We start from the raw sequence: 21026 nt of genomic DNA on the forward strand, positions 1-21026 counted from the left end.
CCCACCATCATAATGCTCTGAAGCAAATGCACATATACACAAACGCAAGGAATAGAAGGCAAAACAAAGTGATAGGGATAGTCACTATTTTTTTCCTGGACATTAAACAAAGCACTATTTAGAACAAGAGCTTCTATCTAGTTTAAAAATATTTTACTTCTCTAATTTTTAAAATTCATATAGAGAAGGGGTAAATTCTCCAATCACCTCTTAATACATTCAGAGGATAAGGGACGTACGTGAGTCATATAAACAGCATCATGCACCTTTCTGCCAGTACAATAAGTTGTAACACTTTCTCCAATAGACAAAGCGCCCTCAAATTAGACCCACTCACCCTTTCTTAACCGTGAAAAACTTATTTCTGTATCCAGACAACCTGGTTTCAAATGTCCTTCTGCCCAACAGAATGAGAGCAATTTACTCCAGTCTGATCTATTGTAAAGCTGCAAGAATGATGTCATTAAAACCAAGAGTAGATCACCATCAGTCGTACACACAATCACGAACAGCATTATGAAGAGAGGACAAACCTCTCAATATGCCAAGCTACTGGTACTTCCTTATCTACCCAGTGCTACCCATTACCGGTGAAATTCATTTTTGGTTGAAGATTTTAAAAGACAAAGTTATTAAGAGGAAAAGTTATGAAGGGCAGCGAGGATTCAAAATATATAGAGAACAAAAACCCAGAAGAAAGAATCCAGGAGAGGAATATTAGAGAAGTCTTTTTCTGAATACTTTTTAAGGCAGTTAAGAAGAGACAAAATAAAATAGTGTTTCATTTTAAGTGATCTGCTTTCTCTGTCCAGATAGATCTGTTTTATGTTAATTATATCTCAGTAAAGCTAGAAAAAAATATATATAAGATACGCCATTGTGCCTTATCCACTTGTTTACAGCCCCCACTTTCTAACATTTATGGAATGAATGTTCTATTATGCACTTAAACGTGCCACCTATTAGAATTGGTCCCCATTTCTATTTAATTACAACTATGCAAAAAGGGTTACTTGGACCCACCAACAGATATCAGATACTACCTAAATTTAGTGAAAAATAAGAAATACTGGAAATACTGCAAATATATTTATTTTACAAATAGGTACTTGACCTTTATGGATTGATATAGGAAGAACTAGTGAAAATGCCTTATTCTAGGAAAACAGTAAGCTCCATATCAGTCTTCCAAATTCCTTTTTTGGGGGGAGAGGAGGGCAGGGCAGCTTCTTCTGCTTAAGAAAATTTGGCTAATATCTCTATTGTACAACTGATTACCTGGTATTATAATTATTTGAAAATTGTCAATCATCTCCATTGAACCATGAACTCCTTAAGGATAACAGCAATGGCTGTTACACTGTACACTACCTGCTGGTACATCTTTCCTGAGGGTAAATAAAGTTCTAAAGTTAGGGCATAAAACAAACATGATTTTCACAAAGAATCGTCTGGGAAGGCGTTATGTTGGAGACCAATATATCTAACTCTCATTCAATTCAACAGTACTGTGTTCTCTGGTATTGGGGCAGAGAAGCTGTTTTCTTTGATCAAACCCCGTACAAAACAGGTTGTATTACAGCACCTCTCTCAGCACCAGCATCACAGTCAGTTTGGTGAAATGCTCTCACTATGGGAAGCCTATGAGAGCTGAAATTACCTGAGGGAATAGTACAGTCTTTATTCCTATCTCATGTTCACTTTGGGAAATAAGCTAAATGAATGGCATTGGGCAAAAACTAGTTAAATGATCTCTCTCTCTTTTAATGATGTAAAAAAAAACCCCACCCATGTTGTATATGCTTCAGTTTAAATGCATGACTTTGGCTCTATTATAAGTTCAAAAACTCATAGTTCAAAGAATAAACAAAGCAGAGTTTGGGTGATTAGCTCAAGGCTCTGATTCAAAGACACATATAGACTTAAACTTCTGAAATCTCATTTTGAAATCTGCTCTTTCCATTGTTAATGTGTCAGAATTAGAATAAAGTTAGAACTTTTTTCCTAAAATAAGATATATTCTAAGATTCTTAAAGCTTAAACAGACGATAAATTGGGTCTTGAGATTAATTATTAAAGATATGTAGATCAATCACATTTAAATTGGTTGTCAAAAAAGCATTTATGCCCTGGCTGGGTAGTTCAGTTGGTTAGAACATTGTCCTGATATGCCAAGGTTGCGGGTTCAATCTCCAGTCAAGGCACATACAAGAAGCAATAAATGCATAAAAAAGTGGGACAAATCAATGTTTTTCTCTCTTCTTTCCTCTCTCTCTCCAAAATCAAATTTTTTTTTGAAAAAAGCATTTATGATGGACTTACAAGAAGAGCATGAACATGATTATGGGGAACATGGTCTCCATTTAAAGAGATGGTAAGTAGAGGAGTAAGCTGCTTCCTTCTCTCCTACCCTTTTTCCAGGCTATGGTTAGTCCCAGGGCCATTGCTCTAAGACCTCTTTAAAGAAAGACATACCAGTAACAAATTCCATAGTCTCTTACCCTTGTTTCATCTAGCAGCCTTTACAATAATCCAGTCTTACCTAGATGACAACAACTAGCTGGCTTACATTTGCATATTCAAAGTCCCTCAGGTGCTAAATGATAACTTCAACATTCACACTGATAATCACTCCAGTTCTTCAGCCTAGTGGATCCCAACCCTGAAGGCACACTAAGATCATGGGGGGGGGGGGTAACATTAAAAACAAAAAAAGAAAACAACAATACATTATGGATGTCCAGGACACAACTCAACCCATCAAAATCCAGATCTCTGAGATATAGGGTCTGTGCATCTGCATTTTAATTTTTTTAAATATATGTTGATTATACTATTACAGTTGTCCCATTACCCCCCTTCATTCCCCTCCACCCTACACACCCTCTCCCACTCACATCCCCCCCTTTAGTTCATGTCCACGTGTCATAAGTTCTTTAGCTCTACATTTCCCATACTATTCTTGTCCTCACCTTGTCTATTTTCTACCTACCATCTATGCTACTTATTCTCCATACCTTTCCCCCCTCCTCCTCCCACTCTCCTGTTGCTAACCCTCCATGTGATCTCCCTTTCTGTGGTTCTGTTCCTGTTCTAGTTGTTTGGTTAGTTTCTTTTTGCTTTTGTTTTAGGTGTGGTTGTTAATAATTGTGAATTTGCTGTTGTTTTACTATACATGTTTTTTATCTTCTTTTTCTTAGATAAGTCCTTTTAACATTTCATATATTAAGGGCTTGGTGATGATGAACTCCTTTAACTTGACCTTATCTGAGAAGCACTTTATCTGCCCTTCCATGCTAAATGAAAGCTTTGCTGGATAGAGCAATCTGGGATGTAGGTCCTTGCCTTTCATGACTTGGAATACTTCTTTCCAGCCCCTTTTTGCCTGGAAGGTCTCTTCTGAGAAATCAGCTGACAGTCTGATGGGACTCCTTAGGTTACTATTTCCTTATCTCTTGCTGCTCTAGGATTCTCTCCTTCATTTTTACCTTGGCTAATGTAATTATGATGTGCCTTGGTGTGTTCCTTCTTGGGTCCAACTTCTTTGGGACTCTCTGAGCTTCCTGGACTTCTTGGAAGTCTATTTCCTTTGCCAGATTGGGGAAGTTCTCCTTTATTATTTGTTCAAATAAGTTTCCCACTTGTTGCTTTTCTTCTTCTCCTTCTGTACCCCTATAATTTGGATGTTGGAATGTTTAAAGATGTCTTGGAGGTTCCTAAGCCTCTCCTCATTTTTTTGATTTCTTCATTCTTTTCTAATTGTATGCTGTTTTTTCCCTTCTGGTCTACTCCATTGATGTGAGACCCAGCTTTCTTTCCATCACTATTGGTTCCCTGTGCATTCTTCTTCATTTCACTTATTGTAGCCTTCATTTTTTTCATCTAATTTGAGACCAAAGTCCACCAATTCTGTGAGCATCCTGATCACCAGTGTTTTGAACTGTGTATCTGATAGGCTGGCTATCTCTCGGTCACTTAAAAGTATTGGTTTTGGGGCTTTCACTTATTTTTCTGTTTGAACCATCTTTTTTTTTTTTTGTCTTGTCGCACCTGTTACGTGTGCAGGGCGGAGCCTTAGGTGTTCACCAGGGCGGGGCAACCCAGTGGCTGGGTTGTAACTGTATGTGGGGGCAGGGTCTGAGAGGGAACAATGGTGCTTGCTTTACTTTCTGTTGGACTTCAGTCCCTTCCGCAGCTTCCCCCAAGCAAACTGGGCCTTTCTGGTGCTAATTCCCATGTGGGTAGGCTTGTGCACTCTGTGGGTCTTTCCAATGACCTCTCCTGTGAGGCTGGGAGTCTCTCCCTGTGCCTCAACCCCCCCACAGGTGTTTTCAATTGGTGCCCCGAGGCTCTATTTCTGGGCGCTGGGACCCTGGGACGGCCAGGTCAGCCAGCCGCCTTGCGCAGTGCCTTGCTTCACAATCTCTGCCTTGCTGGGTCTGCCTCACTGGGTCTGCTGGTTGCCAGCCCTCGGCCAGGGTCTGCCAGCCGCCGCTTGCACGCACAGGGTCCACCCACTGCAGTCTAGTGTGCCCACGATGCCTTACGCAGGTCCCAACGCTCTTAGTTCCCAACACCCCTCCCCGCCCGGCTGCCCGACTCCGCCACTCCTACTGGTCTGGATGAACGTGTCTATTTCAACTCCTCAGTTGTCTGACTTCCATACAGTTCAATTTTATGTCAGTTCTGGTTGTTATTCTGTTTCTAAATTGTTGTTATCCCTATCTTGGTTGTGCGAGGAGGCCCAGTATGTCTGCCTACGCCTCCATCTTGGCCAGAAGTTCTGCATTTTTAAAAAAAGCTCTCTAGGTGAGTTCAATGTGAAGCCAGGGTAGAGAATCTCTACCCCTCAGTTTCTTAACCATCTGAACTGTAAGGACTTTCATTTTTATTCCACTTCATCCACTTCAAAGCATGGCTCTACTTTATATCTTACAGCAATTACAACTTGTTCTTTCTTAGAACACAATGTCATATTCTAACTGCACTACTACTGCGGCTAAACCTGCTTTTTGCTTTCATTCCAATGCTTTGTCTTTGGATCTCATCTCTCTCCTTTCTCACAATATACCAAGTCCTCTTCTAATTTCAATTGCTTCTCTTCCAATGTGGCCATTCTGTATGTTCAAGGTAGCCCCCTACCCCCCAATTCCTTCATTTCCTTAAATACTCAACCCAACCAAGTCATCAACATCAAAACCCAGACTGTTGAGTACAACAGTGAAAAAAGTCCCAATCAGCTGCTAAGAATCCTTCTGTTTTCATTTTACAATAGTCACTGCCTGTCAGCCAAGTCCTTGTTAAAATGTTAAAAATTAAAAAAAAAAAGAGACTGATAGAATATACATAACACAAAATTTACCATTTTAACCATTTTTGCATGTATAATTCAGTGGCATTAAGTACATTTACAATATTGTGGAATTATCACCATTGTCCAATTCTAGAACTGTATCATTCCCAAAAGAAACTCTTCAAGTTTATAAAGAACATTTTTTAATTGTATACTCCTCACTACAAAAAACATCTTTCATTGGGCTTTCAAATGCCTACCAAATAAAGGCAAATTTCCTTAGTTCAACATTCAAGGCCCTCCATGACTTGGCCCCACGTAGCTTAATTTCTTATTATCATGCATGCTAACTAACCTACGGTCAACTGTAAAATGATTTGCCACTCCCTAAAAGAAGTACCGGATACTCCCTCCATCTAGAATATCCATCCTCCTCAATGATCCCTGCCTAAATCCTTATCACCCTTCCACACTCATCTGAAATGTCTCTTCTTCCATGAAGTCTTATTGTTTTCACTGCCAGAAGATTGTTTTAAGCAATCTTCTTTTAAAAGTCTCATACCACCTCTGTATATTCTACTGGCACATTCTATCATATATGATAGTTATTTCTTTACATCTTATCTCACTTCAGACTGCATTCTTGAAGGAAAGCATTAAAAGGCAGCATTAGGTTTCAAGCACTCCTGGCCCTTTGGACCAGTCAACATGGATTCAAATCCCAGCTCTGTCATTTTTAATTGACTTTGGACAAGTTATGTACCTCTCTGAGGTTCAATTTCTTCATCTGTAATTTTCCACAAAGATTAGTACAATATTATATATATGGTGGTACTAAAAGTTTGGCTCAATAAATAAACCTGATGAGATATCATCTAGGTGGTGGTTAGAGTCAGGAATTCCACTGCTTTTGGATTGTTCTGCAACTTTTCCTCTGTTTTGCCTTTTTCTATATCATTCTGTACTAGGTGTCAGAGGTAAGAAGTCAAAATTGGTGACAGTGGAAGAAAAAAAATTTTTAAGTCATCAAATGCTTTTTGAGTAATCCAGCTTGGAAACTAAAATGGGGAAAAAGAGAAAATTAGACCTCCAATGCTCTCATAGAATATGTTGATTCTTTTTTATTGCTATACTTTCCAACCTAGATGATAAATATTTATCTGATTGTATTCCCCATTAGATTACAAACCTCAAGAGCAGAGACTACCTTATTTACTAATTTTACAAATATTTATTTAGTACCCACTGTTAGACACTGTTCTAAGGGCTGGGAATATATCAGTGAGCAAAATTTTTAAACATTTCAGGTCTTAGGGAACACAGTCAATTCTTATGTTTATGAAGTAAATGAACAGGAAATTCTAACAATATTGCAATTTTCGAAGCTCCTAGGATGCAGATACTAGTAACTGTTGTTGCAGGAAGAGCACACTTACATATGCATATACACATTTCATTTTTTTTATTCTTAGCTCTGCAATGATTCCTAGAATGGTTTCATAGTAACAGGAATCATATATTGTGTATTCCTTAAAATATAAAATGTTGCTATGAAATACAGTGTGCAATACTATCAATTAAATTAATACATCTGGAGAGCCAAAAACTACATGATTGCCTATCAAGGGCTCTAACTGGCTGAAATGGACATGTAAGTTACTTCACTGCCTTTATGACAAGAGACTCCCATTTAAACATTGCCTGGGCAAGCCAAAGCTGTTGTTATCCAAACAGCAGCACTTCTACAAGTGAAAGGAAGAACTCATTATACCAGGACATCAGGTAAAATCCTAAAGTCCTGGCAAATTGGGACATGGTCACTCCATTACTTCTCATTTCCATTGGTTTCAGCTTATAATTGCTTCTAGCACCAAAGACCTGTACCACCCTATATCCGTCTCCATAAAATACTTAGATTATGTTTCAAGTTATACATAAGCTTTCCCCAAAGCAAGCCAAATTTTAGTTTCCAATCAAATTGGTATCTAGTACTTTCTGGGAAGGAGCTTGTTTATGTATACAGTCCAGAATCCTGATGAAGCATGATAAAGAATGTTTTCCAATCAAACAGTTAGAACTGGTTTCTCTTGGATTAAATTTCAGTAGGCTCAAAGTAATTAAGTGCCAAACTGTTTTCATACAGATTTCCAAATAGAAAGTCAAAGTGTAAAAGAAATAATGCAATCTTTTAGCAAGCTAAAAGTTCATCTCAGAAAAATATATAATCTTTCTTAATTATTAAAAAATGTTTTCTAGGTCAATACATTAAATTTTAAAAATATGAAAACAAAAAGCTAGATATACAGAGGTCGTGGTAAATTTACTGCTTCTTTCATACTTAACTCCTGTTAAATCTTTTACATCTGCTAAATCTGTAGGTAGATTTGTAAATAGTTATGATCTGGACATTGTCTTTTTAAAAGCTGCTTAAGGAGTTACTTAAAGATGCATATCTTTCACAACCCAAGCTAAATTTTTGGTGGGCAAAAACCTCAGATTTTTCTAATACAGTAACTATTCAATTAGTTTTAAAGACATCTTCTGGTTTAAAATGTTTGTCTACTAAAAGTTACATATGCAATATAATATCTCAATTTTCTCATCTAGAAAAAAGTGTAATGATGTGGTACTGTATATACAATGGAAGATTACTTAAGATTATTTCCTCTCCTTTATAACTTAATAATATGGTGAATATATATTTTTGACTCTATGAACTGATTCTTTTATCAACTAAGTATTAGAACATCCATTAGATGCAAAGCAATATACTTAGAAGGTACCTAAAGTGACAGAACCTCAAACAGATCTGAAAAAACAGTTTCTTCAGACAAGATCAGGCATGTTCAGAATGCTATGGCTATAGACTCAAAAACAGTTTCTTAAAGCACAATTCCATGACCATATATTTAAAACTAAAAATATTATCCTTTCTAAAATCTTCAAAGATACAACTATCCTCTAATTAAAAAAAGAAAAAAACATCTTCTAAAACTACATGTAATGTATGTGCCATAATTCTGAGATACTACAGAGGGAGCTGCTGTCACAGATGGGTAACATTAAGTTGAAATCATATAATAACTTCAGATCCTATTAAATGCTCAATATTTCTGTACTTTTTGAAGGTGTCTTATTTTTCAGATTGAAATTACAGAAAAATATTTTTGCTTTGGCTACAATATATTTGTTTTAAGAAGCATGGGACACAGAAAATTCCAATTTAGGATATTTTTAAAAAATCAGCAAAGGCAGAGCATATATATGTAACTAAGGCATTTCTTATGTTTCCATTTAAAAACACAAATTTTTAGTACCCTGTACTCCAAGCTAAATCATGCCTTCTTAAAGTCTTTATAATCCTGTGGCAGCTATAGGTTTAATTCCTTTTTTATGTTACAAGGATTCAGTGTTTTCCAAAAGGCACCACTGGAAAATACTTTTTTTTCTGTGCATCATTCTACATTCTACATAACCAAAAATTATGTAAGAGAAAATAAGAATTATGAGGTTTAAGTTTGAAACATTTTTCTATCTGTAGCCAGCTAGTTACTACGAAAGCAAAAGTGTTAATTTTTAAACCTGAAGGTAAAAATAAATAAATAAAAAAGGAAAACATTTAAGTAAATGGTATACCAGAGGGTTCCATACCCATTTAATGGCAAAGTCTTTTATTTAAACATTCATGAACAATTTTGGGGAAAGGAATTTCATAGAAACATTTTGCTAACTAATGAAATGGGCTGAAATCAGCTACCAGTAGCTACTATACCACCTATGCCACTCATGGTTTTAAATCATAACTATGCTAACTTTTCCTCTGTTCTGCAAGTATTTAAAATGATAACAAATCAAGTATCTCCCAACTCAATTAAATTATGGTCAATAATAATGACAGAGAAATCACAGCTTATGAGCACACATAGGGCTTTTAAAGGAATGACAAACCCAAATACACAAAACTAATACCTGATATAAGTAATTCATGCTCAAACTGTAAGACAGAAAATGTATAGCTAAGTGTTCAGTGAAGAGAATCTAAGTATATTTGGTATTTACTAAATACACCCATATTCACCAATTATCTTATATGAAAACATTCTTTCCTCACAGAAGGCCTACATTCAACAAAGGGTTAATGCAGCAGATCTGGGATACCCAAATCCTACACATTCCAAAAGTCTTTAGGACTGGCTCCTGACTGGGCTGCTGGAAAATAACCTTTGCGCCCCTGCAATATCCTGCTTCATAAGAGCATCTCAATATACCTGGAGCTTTGGCCACACCACACAGTTCATGCGAACAACGTGATTTATGGTTTACACCTGTTTTTGTTTGCTTGGGCCTTGGTCCAGCCATATTATTTTAAACTCTGGGTTGAGAGAAGGGTGGAGGGCCGGAGACTGGGTAGCTAAGGTTCCTTGGGTGGTCTCTGCCTACCTGACAGACCTCCAATAAAAACCCTGAATTCCAAGGCTCATATGAGCTTCCCCAGTTGACAACATTGCCTGTGTTGTCATACATCATTGCGTGGAGAATTAAGCACTATCTGTATAATTCCACCAGGAGAGAACAATTAGAATTTTGTGCCTGGTTTCTCCTGAACTCTGCCTCATGCACCTCTTTCCTTTGCTGATTTTAATCTCTAACCACAAGTAAAATAGCTTTCTGGGTCCCCTGAGTCCTTTCAGCAAATCATTGAACCTGAAGGGTAATCTTGCTCCTCACCCACCCTCCACAACCTATAATACAGTAAAATTTTTATTTAATAAAGAGGATTTCTTCTAATTTCAAGGTTTGGTGTCAGTGACTTTATTTCCAAAGAGGCAGTGATAATAATACATACTCATAGGAATGTCTTCTAGTATGTGAATTTCCTTCCCACAAAACAAAAAGGAATCATTAATGTTTTTTCCTCAATTGCTACTACTGACATATAGTTGAGGAGAAAAGAACTTTCTCAATTCTTTTATCTTTAGGTTATTTTGTACTTTTTAAAAAAGGGTATGTCAGAACCATCTGGCATGGCCCAAGAACTCAGGTATATAAAGACACTCTTACCAGCACAGAGTCAGTCAAGGGCCAGTCTTTTCTTTGGAATGTGCAGGGCTGGAGTACCCCAAGTCCACTGAGTTAACCCTTTACAAAGGGACTAATTCCGTAACAGATTCATGGGTTAAAGTATCATTAAGGATTATAGCATCCAAGAGATTTTGGATCTGGCTGGTGTGGCTCAGTGGATTGAGTGCTGGCCTGTGGACCAAAAGTTACCAGTTCGATTCCCAGTCAGGGCACATGCCTGGGTTGTGGGCCAAGTCCCCAGCTGGGGGTGTGTAAGAGGCAACTGACTGCTGTTGCTCTCACACATCACGTTTCTCTCCTCTTTTTCCCTCCTTTCCCTCTCTAAAAATAAATAAATAAAATCTTAAAAAGAAAAAGATTTTGGTTTATTAGATCAAAACATCTTAGCAATGTCAATTAGTGACAATTCTATCACCTTATATGACTTCCCAATTCCCTAGTTAGTTTAGTTGGTCTCTTTCCTTTTGGGAAGCTCTTAATTATTCCCAGTTACTAAGGAAATTATCAAAGATAATTATCTGTCTTTAAATATGAAATTACCTATCACCTGCATAAGAATGAGATTTTCGTTTAGCTCACTGCTCAATCAGAAAAACTATCTTGTTATTATATTGGTTTCCATTCTGAGTCACAGGTCTAGTGTTAATAAAAATCCTTGAGTGAATAAACAGTACTATCATGAGCTCACTGAATTCAATGATTTAGGATTTTCTGTCTTTCACTTAAAGCTTTAACAAGTACAGAATGGTAAATGGTGATGCTTTGACTAGGAATGTCAGATGGGCTAACTTACTTTTCAATTTTTTTCCATGCATAGTCCCAGGAGCTATTATCAGGCATTATTTTACAGTTCATTATTATTCATGATACCTGACATACTGTTTTTATGCATTAACTGTAGTGCTGATAGGAAAATGTTAAAGCCTCTATCCTGAGAGAATCATGTATGTAGTAGTTGAAACCAAGACTAGAATAGTCAGACTGCCTGGAAGTGAACCTCAGTCCCAACACTTACCAGCTCTGCGATCTCGGTCAAGTTTTTTACTTTTCTAAAATCTTTTGTGTCTCAATTTCCTTCCTGTTAAATAGGAATAATCATAATACCTTCCTCGGATGGCTGTTATAGGAGTTGAATAAACTCATATGTGTAAAGAACTTAGAACTGTGCCTTGCATCTGATAAAAACTTATGTAAGTGACAACCATCATTATCACCATTGCCATTATTCTAAGGAAGCTGGGAAATTTAACTTGCTGTTGGTTAGTGACAAGAGCACTTTATTGAGTTCCATCACAACACAGCTGCCCCACTGGTTAATCTGCAAAATGGCGATAGTAATAACCTATTTTCTAAGGCTATGAGTGGAATAAGTAAAATATCTGCTCAGAAGTCCTGTTTTGTGGTATCACCACTCACAATATATTATTGGTAATACTAAGCTCTGTCAGATACTTGGGATTTCAAAATTACCTGGTTTCAGGTACTGGACCACCTCTGCAAGGATGACATTTAATACACCTCAAGGCAAGAACCCTGAAAGATGCTAGAAAAATTAATTAAAAAAATTGTCCCCAACTTTCACATTCCCTGTGTAGGATACATTTCTTCAAAATAGTCGATGTGTGGAGGTTGGAGTATGTCAAGGGCAGAGAGTACCTGAGAAAAGAAAAAAGAAGTAAGATTTAGAGAACTAAAAAGGAAATAACAAAGGATATATATGTAAGTAAATACCATTAACACTTCAATGATTTAAGGCTTAGTTACAATTTCCCACTGAGGTTAACTAAATTTATCAGTCAAGAAAGAGTCCTAAACATTAACATAGGTTTGTAAACTTACTATCTAATTCAGGAGTGTCAAACTCATTTTCACCGGGGGCCACATCAGCCCCACAGTTGCCTTCAAAGGGCCAAATATAATTTTAGGATTGTATAAATGTAACTACTCCTTAACTAGGGGCAAGGAGCTCGGCACTGCCACTGGGTAGAAACAAGGTGGAGGGCTGGATTTAGACCGCAGGCCTTGTGTTCGCCACCTATGATCTAAAAGATAGTTCTTCCTCAACCAAATGAGAGAGGCAACTGGGTTATACTACAAGCTACCGGAACCCCTGCATAGGACAGCACTGGAAAGAAATGTCCTATTTTAAATTATCGGTATCATTCTAATAGCACAAGGAGCCATACCTAACATTCATTCCTTTATTCCTCTGTTTGAAAAATATTTAATAAGAAAATATTTAATAAGTGTATTCTGCCTGGCAGGCACTGTGGCAGGCTCTTGGTTATAATGAACAAAACTGATATTCCGGCTCTCATGAACAGGGAAGAGGAAGGCATTAAACAAACAAACAGTTACACAAATATATACTTACAACCTTTATTATTACTAAGGGAAAAAGTAAAGAGGAGCGGGGACAAAGTTTCTGAAGTAACACTACTTGACTCTAAGAGTGGAAGGCTGAACAGAAGTTGGTCAGGCAATGTAAGTCATGGAGGCAAGGAAGAACCAAAAATATTCTAGAAACAGAAATGTAAGTGCTTATGGAACATACGGGGTAGGAGGAAAATAGGCTGAGACAAAACAGAAGAGAGAAAGGCAGGGGATAGATCACATAAAATTTTTTAAAATTATGTTAAGCATTTTGAATTTTATTTCAAGTTCAAAAAACAGAAGTCACTAAGGGTGGGGAAAAAAGACTTTAAAGTCATCTGGAATTCAAGTCCTTCATAAAAGCAGCATACTACCAATGTCACTTCTGCCATCGAAACATAACAAATAGGCCTACTTCACCTGTCAGCTGCCTAGCTACTCTTTTAAGTCTCAACTATGATGTCACATCTAAGAACGTGAACATACCCTGCTAACAAGAAATACCAGGTTCAAAGAATATGGAAGAAATTATTTAATGGGAAGTAAATTTTGTGGTAGTACAAGTTCAAATTTTCTGATCTTTAGCTTAGTGTATTAGGAAAAACAATTTTGCCTTGGCTGGTGTGGTTCAGTGGATTGAGTTTTCACCTGCGAACCAGAGGGTCACTGGTTCGAATACCGGTTGAGGCACATGCCTGGGTTGTAGGCTGGGTCCCCATTGGGAGGCACACACAAGAGGCAACTACACACCAATGTTTCTCTTCCTCTCTTTCTCCTTCCCTCCCCCACTCTATAAAAATATATAAATAAAATCTTAAAAAAGAAAAACAATTTTTTTAATCATGAAGAATTTTAAATGCATAAAACTGGGCAGAATAGTATAAAGAATACTCCTGCAATTACTTAAGTAACTCATGTGAACTTAGTAGTTATCTATACATGGCCATTCTAGTTTCATCTGTATCCTCCACTTTCCCTATATAACTTTGAAGCAAATACTAAATTTATTTTAGCCATACATTAAGTATCTCTAAAAGATAAAAAATTTAAAAAACATGACTATCAACTATAAATATTTAATGTTTTTAATTTTTGAACTTAATATCAGTTTTATTATGAAGAAAAACAAAGAAATGACTTATCTACTGCGTATGTATGCATAATGTGTTTTTAATACCATCAAACATGCAGTGTTCAAATTTCCAATTTTTTAAAAAAATATTGTGCTATTTTTATTTATTTTTTAGACTTTATTTATTTATTTTTAGAGAGGGAAGGGAGGGAGAAAGAGAGAGAGAAACACCAATGTGCGGTTGCTGGGGGCCATGGCCTGCAACCCAGGTATGTGTCCTGACTGGGAATTGAACCTGTGACACTTTGGTTTGCAGCCCGAGGTCAATCCACTGAGCTACGCCAGCCAGGGCCCAACTTTCTTTTTAAAAAAAGTTTATTAGTCTAAATCAGGAGTTAAGATTTACACATTATGGTTAATTTATGTTTTTAAGTTTTAACCTATGGATTTCTCCTCCATCTCCTTTTCTTTTCCCCTCGCAATTTATGTGGAAGAAACTTTGTTCATTTTAAAGATTATTCTTTTTTCAGCCAAGCCAAGCATTTGTCACTTAAATTATTTTTATTGAATTTGTTGGGGTGACACTGATTAATAAAATTATATAGGTTTCAGGTGTACAGTTCTATAACACATCATCTGTACACTGTACTGTGTGTGTTCACCACCCCAAGTCACCATTTATTCTCCCAGACCTTCTTCAACACCCCTCCCCCTCAACCTTCTGTAATGAAAAAGCCTTCACCCACTTTAAAACCAGCTAAACATAAAGGTTTTAAAATAGTTTCAATGTTTATTATAAAAAATATCTATCTTTCCTTTCTGAATTAGAATGTTTACACTTAGAATCTTGGTATAAGTGAAAAAAAACAACAGGTTTTCCAGTTTCTACAGAGAATAATTTTTAACATATGAAAGATAAATTATTTCATTTCTATATTTTAAACAAACCTATAATTAGCTAGTGTCACAAATAAACGTCAATTAATTTCTCATTATGTGACAGAACAATCTTTAACATAAATCTGATGCCTGAAGAGGGCTGCTAGAAATTAGTGTTTTACCTGACATCTTTCGGACTCTAAACTCTGTATCTGAACAACATACATCCTGTCTTGCTGGAAAACAGAATGCAGCGAGTGACAGTGTCCATTAGACAAAGCTATTTCACACTTCAAATCTATCCACTATAATTAGAGGTTATCTAGAGGAAAGTGACAACCATACATTTAAACCATGATAGAGAAGAATAAGGCTTTCTTACTCCAAATTTGATGAGGCTTTTTGTAGAAAAGCCTTATAAAACAGGGTTAGATGTTTGCACTAAAGCACGTAGCTATGACTGTTAGCTTCAAAGGTGCAGTAATTTAGACTCTGTGTCGATTTTTTAACCGCCTGTTGTTTTTCAGTCCTTTTCTCTCTACCTCAAAATGTTATCAGAGGACGGCACTAGTGTCTCTAGGGGGCACAAACTGAGCTAAGACCAGTGGAAATGACCCAGGAATTTCAGAAGTGAGAAGAAACTAGCAGAATTTCAAACTTCAGACTTCATGACTGACTCCCTGTTTAAATAACCCAAGTCCCTCTATAACTTCACTATTACTTGTGGGAATAAAGTGTGTGAAATTAGCCTTACATTGCAAATCTACGAGGATGCTTGTAAAGAATCAATGTATCCCAAAACACCATGAATCCCTTAAAGGATCTCAGATATAAAAAAAGGTAGGCATACTTGACTAATTTAAAAATGAACTAAAGCTTAAATAATTGTCATTACCAAACAGTTTCAGCACATTTCTGGAATCTTATAAACTGGAAAAAAAGCTCATGATAATAGCTGCTTTTTAGAATTTTAACATCTGTGATGATGGAAGATTCACTACCAACTGGTTATATGATCAGTAAATGGCTTAGTTTTTTTAGTCAGCCCTTTATCAATAAAACAATTGCTGTGGATAATCTTACTCTAAATACAAAGACTAGAAATTTAACTGTTCATAGAATTGAGTTAAACCCCATGTTTAACAAAGGAGCTAATTCCTTCTCATTCTCTCACCTTCAACAGATTTTAAGGTTTTTAAGGTCAAGACTATGTTATTACTATTATTTTTATAGAGTTGTAACATATCCTAAAGTACACAAATACCAAGTGTATAATTCAATTTATTTTTACACACACGTATAGTATGATGAAATTTTCTATTCTATGATTAAAATCTAGATCAAGAAATTAAGCATTTCAACAACTCAGAAGGCCCATTCATTCCTTTCTAGTCAAAGCCCATCCCTAGTCAGAGGTCACCAACTATTCTCATCTTTCATCACCAGATAGTCATTTTGCCTGTCCTTGAACTTTATACAAATTGAATCATAGAGTGGAGTCTTTTGTGTATGGCTTCTTTCATTTCATTGTTATGCCTGTGAGATTCATGATTTGGATTACACTGAATACACAGCTCATTTTGGGGGGAACATGCCTATTAACTACACATGCACATTGATGTGGACCAGTGTTTTTTTATTGATGTGGAATACACAATTATATGAGTGGAATACAACACAACGTACTTATCCAGAGTACTGTTGGCAAACATTTGGGTTGTTTCCCAATTTCTACATATTTTAAATAAAACTACTATGAACATTTATGTACAGGTCATTTGGTGGATATATGCAATCATCTGTCTTGAGTATACCAAGTAGTAGAATTACTGGGTCATTGGGTAAGGTGTGTATTTAGCTTTAGTAGAAACCAAGTTTTCCTAAGTGGTTTTACAAATTTACACTCTCAGCAAGAATAAGCCTTTCGGTTGATTCCCATCCTTGCCAACACTGGGTATTGTCACTCTTTGCTATTTCAGCCATTTTGAAGGATATAGAGTAGTATCTCATTGTAGTTGTAATTTCCATTTCTCTAATGACTAGAAGACTTACAGCACATTGTCATATGCTTATTAGCCATTTGATCATCCTCTTTTGTGAAGTTCCTAAGTCTTTTATTGATGGGCAAAAATTCTCAATTTGTAGAAGCTCTTTATAAGATACATGTTTAGATACAGAATTTATAGTCTGGAAAATGTCAAGTAAATATTTCTAATGGTCTTCCTCAAATGCTAAATATTTTTAAAAATTGTTCTATCACATAATATATTCTGGAAATAAGTTTTTTTTTTTTTTTTTGCTGGATATAATGCCTGAGGTCTGTCTTTTCATTCCCTTAACTAAAAAAAAAAAAAAAAAAAAAAAAAAAAAAAAAAAAAAAAAAAAAAGATTTTATTTATTTATTTTTAGACAGAGGGGAAGGGAGGGAGAGAGACATCAATGTGTGGTTGCCTCTCACACGCCCCCTACTGGGGACTTGGCCTGCAACCCAGGCATGTGCCCTGACTGGGAATCGAACCAGTGACCCTATGGTTCACAGGCTGGCACTCAATATATTGAGCCACACACACCAGCCAGGGCTCATTCTCTTCACTTTTGATGAGCATTAGTTCTTAATGTTAATGGTGCCCAGCTTAACATCTTTTTAAAAAATGGTCAATGCCTTCCTTTTTCAACTAAGAAATCTTTGCTTTATCTCAAAGTCATGAAAATAGTTTTGTATGTCTTATTCTAGAAGCTTTATTATTTTACCGTTCACATTGAAGTCTGTAACCCATTTTGAATTAATTTATGTATATGTTGTGAAGTAGAGGTTTTCACATGAATAGCTAATTGATTCTTGCATACTGAAATGGCCATCCATTCCCCACTGGACTGCAGTAGTGCCACCTCTCTTATAAATAATATGCATATGTTGGTTTATAGACTCCCTATTCTATTTCATTAATCTATTTATTTATCCTTGTGCTGCCTTGATTACTGTGGTTTCATATGTCTCAATACCTGGAAGTGTGCATCTCAGCTTCACTCAATTTCTTTAAATTGTCTTGAGTATTTTAGGTCTTTTTCATTTCCATAGAATTGAGAATGTTTGTCAATTTCCACACACACATATACATAAACCCTGCTGGGATACTGACTGGGATTATATTGAATATACAGTTCAATTTGGGGGGAACATGTCTATTAACTACAATGAGTATTGCAAACCATGAGCACAAGAGATAGTGTTATTTTAAATGCACCAAGAACCTGCCCAGTACCACAAATTTTAGGCACAGAGCAAACAAAACCAAATGCACTAAAAAGTAACCTAGTCGACAGCATCTTTTGCCTTTTCATGGTTCTTAGCAAAGACATCAGCATTAATAATGTCTACAAATAAACAGCATATCTACATTCAGAGAAGGGTCCTATTGTCCCCATGTTGCTATGATTCTTTATCCTACCTATGGACCCAAAGAGGCCTTGTTTGGGTTAGGGCAGACTATACAAAGGAAAACGAATGATCCTTCTTTGCCTCCACTATCTCCTCTTTGTCTCCTTTACTTTTCTCTAAAGTACTCCAGAATGAAAAGACTGGGCATAAGTAACTCCGAGAGAGATCACTGAGGTTTCTAGACCCTGTGATTTCTCTTTTCTGATCACTTTCATTCTTTACTCACTCACTCTTCAAACAGACTGCCTACTGTGTGCTTGGTGCTTATTGCCCAAGGACAAAAAAACCTAAGACTTGGATTTTAGGGACTCTTAGCAGAAATCAATGGGACCCAAGGGGGCTCTGAATGGGCTTTAGAGAACCAGGTAAAGCCTAAAATGACACAAAATTTTGTGTATCTGTGTTTTTCCAAGAGAGGGTTCATAGATTTCATCAGATTCTCAAAATACAAGATTTTTTAAAAAACGGAATCATCTCTTTTCCATGCTGATATGTGTGTGTATACACATGCAAAAGGGTATAGGTGGATGAAGTAAAGAATATTTTGCCAGATTTTTTTAACAGCCCAGATTCTGACTAGACATTACTGGTAAGTCTAAACATCAGTTTTGTTTTTTTTTTTTTTTAAAGATTTTACTTACTTACTTATTTATTTAATTTTTTTTTTTTTTTTTTTTTTTTTTTAATAGAGAGGGAAGGGAGGGAGAGGGAGGGAGAGAAAGAGACAGAAACATCAATGTGTGGTTGCTGGAGGTCATGGCCTGCAGCATGTACCCAGGCATGTACCCAGACTGGGAATCGAACCTGTGACACTTTGGTTCTCAGCCCACGCTCAATCCACTGAGCTACGCCAGCCAGGGTTTAAACATCAGTTTTTTACAAAGTTAAACCTGTTTGTTTCCCTAAGTTACCTTATCAAGGTAAACCTATCCCTTAAGATGATAAACAACGTACTTTAAGGGAAAAAACAATATGTGTATCTTAATCAGCCAAATCATCTGAAATCAATGAATTTGATATAGTGACTTTATAGGTTCTGTTCAAAAGAAATTACAAAGCCTCTTAGGGCTTTGAAGCTATACTGACACGTACAAAACCACATCCAAATTAAAATCCAACCTTCCTACAATGGCCAGGTTAATCTTTCTAAATGTCATTTTCATCATGATATTCTTTTCTTCTCTTATTCAATCAAAGCTTAGTCTTAAAAGACTCATCTTTCTTTTAACCCTTGCCCAAGGACATTTTTTCATTGCTTTTAGAGAGAGAGGAAGGGAGAGAGGGAAACATCAACGTAAAAGAGAAGCATCGACTGGTTGCCTGATTGTCTTCCACAATGTGCACCCAGACCGGGAATCGAACCCTCAACCTAGGTATATGCCTTGACCGGGGATTGAACCCATAACTTTCAGTTACAGATGATGCTTCAACCACCTGAGCCACACCAGCCAGGGCAAGACTCATCTTAAGGTTTACCTTCTCCATGTTTAAACCGTATTTAAGTTTCTAAGTCCACACAACAATTTGTCCCTTCTCCTTAATATTATGGTACTTGTCCACCAGCATTCACCTGAGCAGCTTAAAATAACATAGCTACCGGGGCTTCAATCCCAGAGATCCCAATTTAGTAGGTCTGGATGAGACCCATGAATCTGCATTTTTAAGGCTCACTGGTGATTCTAAAATACTTCTGGGTTTGCTTTCCCAGCTTTTTGGTAGGCAGAGAATACAGACTGTGCTTTATGAATGTTTAACCATGCAGGCAGTCCTCCCATAGCACTGTTATCATAGTATTTATCACATTACTAAACTCCTTGAGGGTAGAAACCCCTAGAAGCTAATGTAGTTTAGGAATATAGGATGTATACAATAAAAGTTTGCCAAATTAATAAATATGGTCTCTGAAGCAAGACAGATTTACACTCTAATCCTGTGCCACCTCCACCTTGGGAAAATTACTTAATTCTAAGCTTCGGTTTATTCCTCTGTAAAATAGGAATAACAAGCCCTTTGTGACAGAATTTTTAAGGATTAAATGACTTAATGTATGTAAAGCATCTAGCATACTCCCTGACACACACTAACAAGTGTTAAGCACCTGGTCCACTCCCCTCAAAACAAAAGAAGACCATGTTTTAAACTTTTTTGTACCCTCCACATAACCTGGCACTGCACTCTATAAATAGGACACAATTAATAAACATCCGTTGCCGTAACTATGTCAAATACCAGTTGCTTCTTAGACATTACACACACACCAGGTATGCTGGCCCTGAGATGCTTTTGGAGATAGACTGCAAAGCATAACATAAATGTATAAAATAGTGGTGCCATGCCAGCTTCATCTCCAACCATCTGCTCACTTTTGAGTATTCCCACAGAAGTCACAAGCACTCTCTTATGATTGAGCTTATTAGGAGCTCCAGACAGTGGTTGCTGTGTTTTAATATGTGTGATTTTCAAGAATTAAGTTTGTTTCTTTTCTTACTCAATTAATTCTGACACTGTGTGACTTAATTAGTTACTCCATGGGAATGAGTTATAAGAAAAAAATAGCAATAGCAGCCTATTATACCATCACTCCTTTATAAGAAGCCAAGATAGGTCTGAATATAACAAACTACTGAAAACCTTAATAAGCAAATTTCTGATGCCACCTTCAAAATATTTCTTCATTATGAATACCTTCACTAGTGTGTCTGACAATGTATGTAAGGTCTGTATTCCTTGTTGTTAGGGTGGTACTCAGGCAAAAACTAAGCAAGCACTAGATTCACTTTAAATCACTCCCAAAATTCAAGGAACCAGTCATAAAATAGAAATGAGTGATATTTTTAAAGTTATTGAAACGAATACATTGCTAGGCAGTTCCAATTGCCAGAAAGATA

At 36.6% G+C, this 21026-nt stretch overlaps 1 protein-coding gene across 2 annotated transcripts in view; it reads right to left on the minus strand.

Moving 5' to 3' along the window:
• Nucleotides 1-21026, minus strand: part of NLK (nemo like kinase) — a 152775-nt gene that overhangs the window by 46734 nt on the left and 85015 nt on the right. For both annotated transcript variants that reach the window (XM_028519105.2, XM_028519104.2), the window contains exon 3: nucleotides 11976-12031. In XM_028519105.2, coding sequence (XP_028374906.1) covers nucleotides 11976-12031 — 56 coding nt within the window. The remainder of the gene's footprint in view (nucleotides 1-11975; nucleotides 12032-21026) is intronic.

This window comes from Phyllostomus discolor, chromosome 8, assembly GCF_004126475.2.
Source record: "Phyllostomus discolor isolate MPI-MPIP mPhyDis1 chromosome 8, mPhyDis1.pri.v3, whole genome shotgun sequence".
Lineage (NCBI taxonomy): Eukaryota > Metazoa > Chordata > Mammalia > Chiroptera > Phyllostomidae > Phyllostomus > Phyllostomus discolor.